Here is a 2,159-nt window from a genome sequence, read left to right as displayed (position 1 = left end):
AATTAATACAACAAAAATATCAATCGTTTTACGGGAATATCATCGGGTATTACGAACCAGTTGCGATATGATAGAGCTTAAATTAATTTTGTCATGTGTTGTAAGTTACCTCGAAACAAACTCTCAGTATAATAACAACAAATTTGCCTATAAATTACAATTCTTTTTTCACACATTGTAAAAGAGTTTTGTATACGAGACAAAGAGTTAGATACTCTTTTTAGCGAATTCTTAGTCTTCCAAAATTTTTGCGTAGTTGAAAAAATTTATTTAAGAAATGAGGAAATATAGATGAAGTCCTTAAATAGTGGTACTTCTCCACAGTTTGAAAAAATATATAATTTAGTTTATTTTAACAACTGAGATAATCTTAAGTATATAGTTTACTTCCTGACGCAAAGAGAGAAATCGGCTTCCAATTAAAATTTCTTAAAGTGAACTTCAAATTAAAAGTTATTTTAAAATGAAATGTATAGAAATCTTTGACTATTTAAACTTTCATTAGACATTCAAAAATGTCATTCAAGTATTATCTGTTACTTACATCCATAATTTTACTTTGAATAGAAATTTACTGAAAAGTACTGATTTTTTAGTATGAAAAAGTCTAACGTACTGATTTCGCGCATAAAAAATCTGGCAACCCTATATATAAACTATTTGGTATTTGTTGTATAATATTTCGCTTTCATCGGTTTTATTTTTCACCAGGCGTGTTTGAGTTGATTACTTGTTTACTATTGATTCCGAGATAAGGAAATGATTATTTAAATTTTTGCATGCTGAATGAACCGTTTCTATCGAATAACAAAAGGCTTAAATAAATAAATACCATTGCTATATTTTTTGGAAATGAAGAAAGATCTGCTGATAACTTGTCACAGTCTCGAAAAAACATAAGAAACCGCTCCAACTTCTTAAAAATGTGTGATAAAGAGTGAGTTGTGAGCCCAAATTTCTAGTCATAATTCAAAACTTTTAATGTTTCAATAACTGTAGATTTGTGCAACATTTTCGATTAACAAAAGATGCTTTCAAGTACGTGCTAACTGAAGTCAAAGACAAATTGAAGAAACGTTCCCGTACATCCGCTTTGTCGGCAGAATTAAAATTTGCAGCTACATTAAGATTTCTAGTGGAGGGAAGCTATCAACTTGGAGCCGGTAATGATTTTAATATAGGTATTGCGCAGTCGACTATGTCTGGAGTCCTAAAGGAGGTGCTAGATTGTCTGGAAGAACAAATTTGTCCAAAGTGGATAACAATGGAAATGACGAATGAAGAAAAGATGGAAGCAAAACAACATTTTTATGAAAATACTCACTTTCCTGGGGTTATTGGTTGTGTGGAGGGTACCCAAATTAGAATAATTACTCCGTGTAGGGATCAGCAATATTTGTATTTCAACAGAAAGGGGTTACCAGTCTGAACGCAATGGTTGTAAGTACATACATAGGTTTGGTTAGGTTAGGTTAGAGTGGCTGCCCCGCGCAGAGCGCGGAGCACACGTGAGCTGGAAAAGCCCGTTGTGATACCACTGGCCGAAGCCATTTGTTTCTTTCCCTCCCTTAGTAATTGAACCACCGAGTGCGTTTTATATAGCACAAACAGTCGAGAACGTTCGCCGAGTTCAAATCGGCTAAACACTCTACAAAGTACTTGTTGAAGAATTGGTTGCGCATGTTGGCCAGGGCGGGACAATGGCAGAGATAGTGTTCGATGGTCTCCAACTCCTCCTCGTCTCTGCAACTGCGACAGAAATCGTTGGTGAGGTATCCTAACCTCTTTCCGTGTGTGCCCATCAGGCAGTGTCCGGTGATTACCCCGACTACTAATCTGAGAGAGGAGCGGTCCAGCCGGGTGAGAGCTATGGATCGCTTTACATCAATCTTTGGCCATTCAAAACTACGAGATTGGGGAAAGGAATTTGTGGATTTTAGGCATAGTTGCCAACTTGGTGCTTTAAGCACTAGATTTAGTGCTTTTTGAAAATTAAAACGCCAAATAAAATTATTTAGTGCCAAGTGCCTTTTTTAGTGCTTTTTTCTGAACTAAAATTACTTCGAGATAGTTAAAACCTGAAATAATGAAAATTTAAATGGACTAAAATACAACCATGATTGATAAAAAGCTAAAGTTGCAAACCCACCTTATTAAAT

At 35.2% G+C, this 2,159-nt stretch overlaps 1 protein-coding gene across 1 annotated transcript; it reads left to right on the top strand.

Annotated features, from left to right (window-relative positions):
- Positions 1-594: 594 nt before the first annotated feature.
- On the top strand, positions 595-1,352 carry LOC118755868 (the record flags this gene model as incomplete). Its single annotated transcript, XM_036490676.1, has 2 exons — positions 595-937; positions 1,000-1,352. Coding segments are annotated over exons 1-2 (367 nt in total), but the record flags the coding sequence as incomplete, so codon positions are not given.
- Positions 1,353-2,159: the final 807 nt, after the last annotated feature.

This window comes from Rhagoletis pomonella, unplaced genomic scaffold (assembly GCF_013731165.1).
Source record: "Rhagoletis pomonella isolate Grant_MI unplaced genomic scaffold, Rhpom_1.0 Rhpom_scaffold_07716, whole genome shotgun sequence".
In the NCBI taxonomy this organism is placed as follows: Eukaryota; Metazoa; Arthropoda; class Insecta; order Diptera; family Tephritidae; genus Rhagoletis; species Rhagoletis pomonella.
Note: the sequence above shows the minus strand (reverse complement) of the source record. Positions and strands in the feature narration are given on the sequence as shown.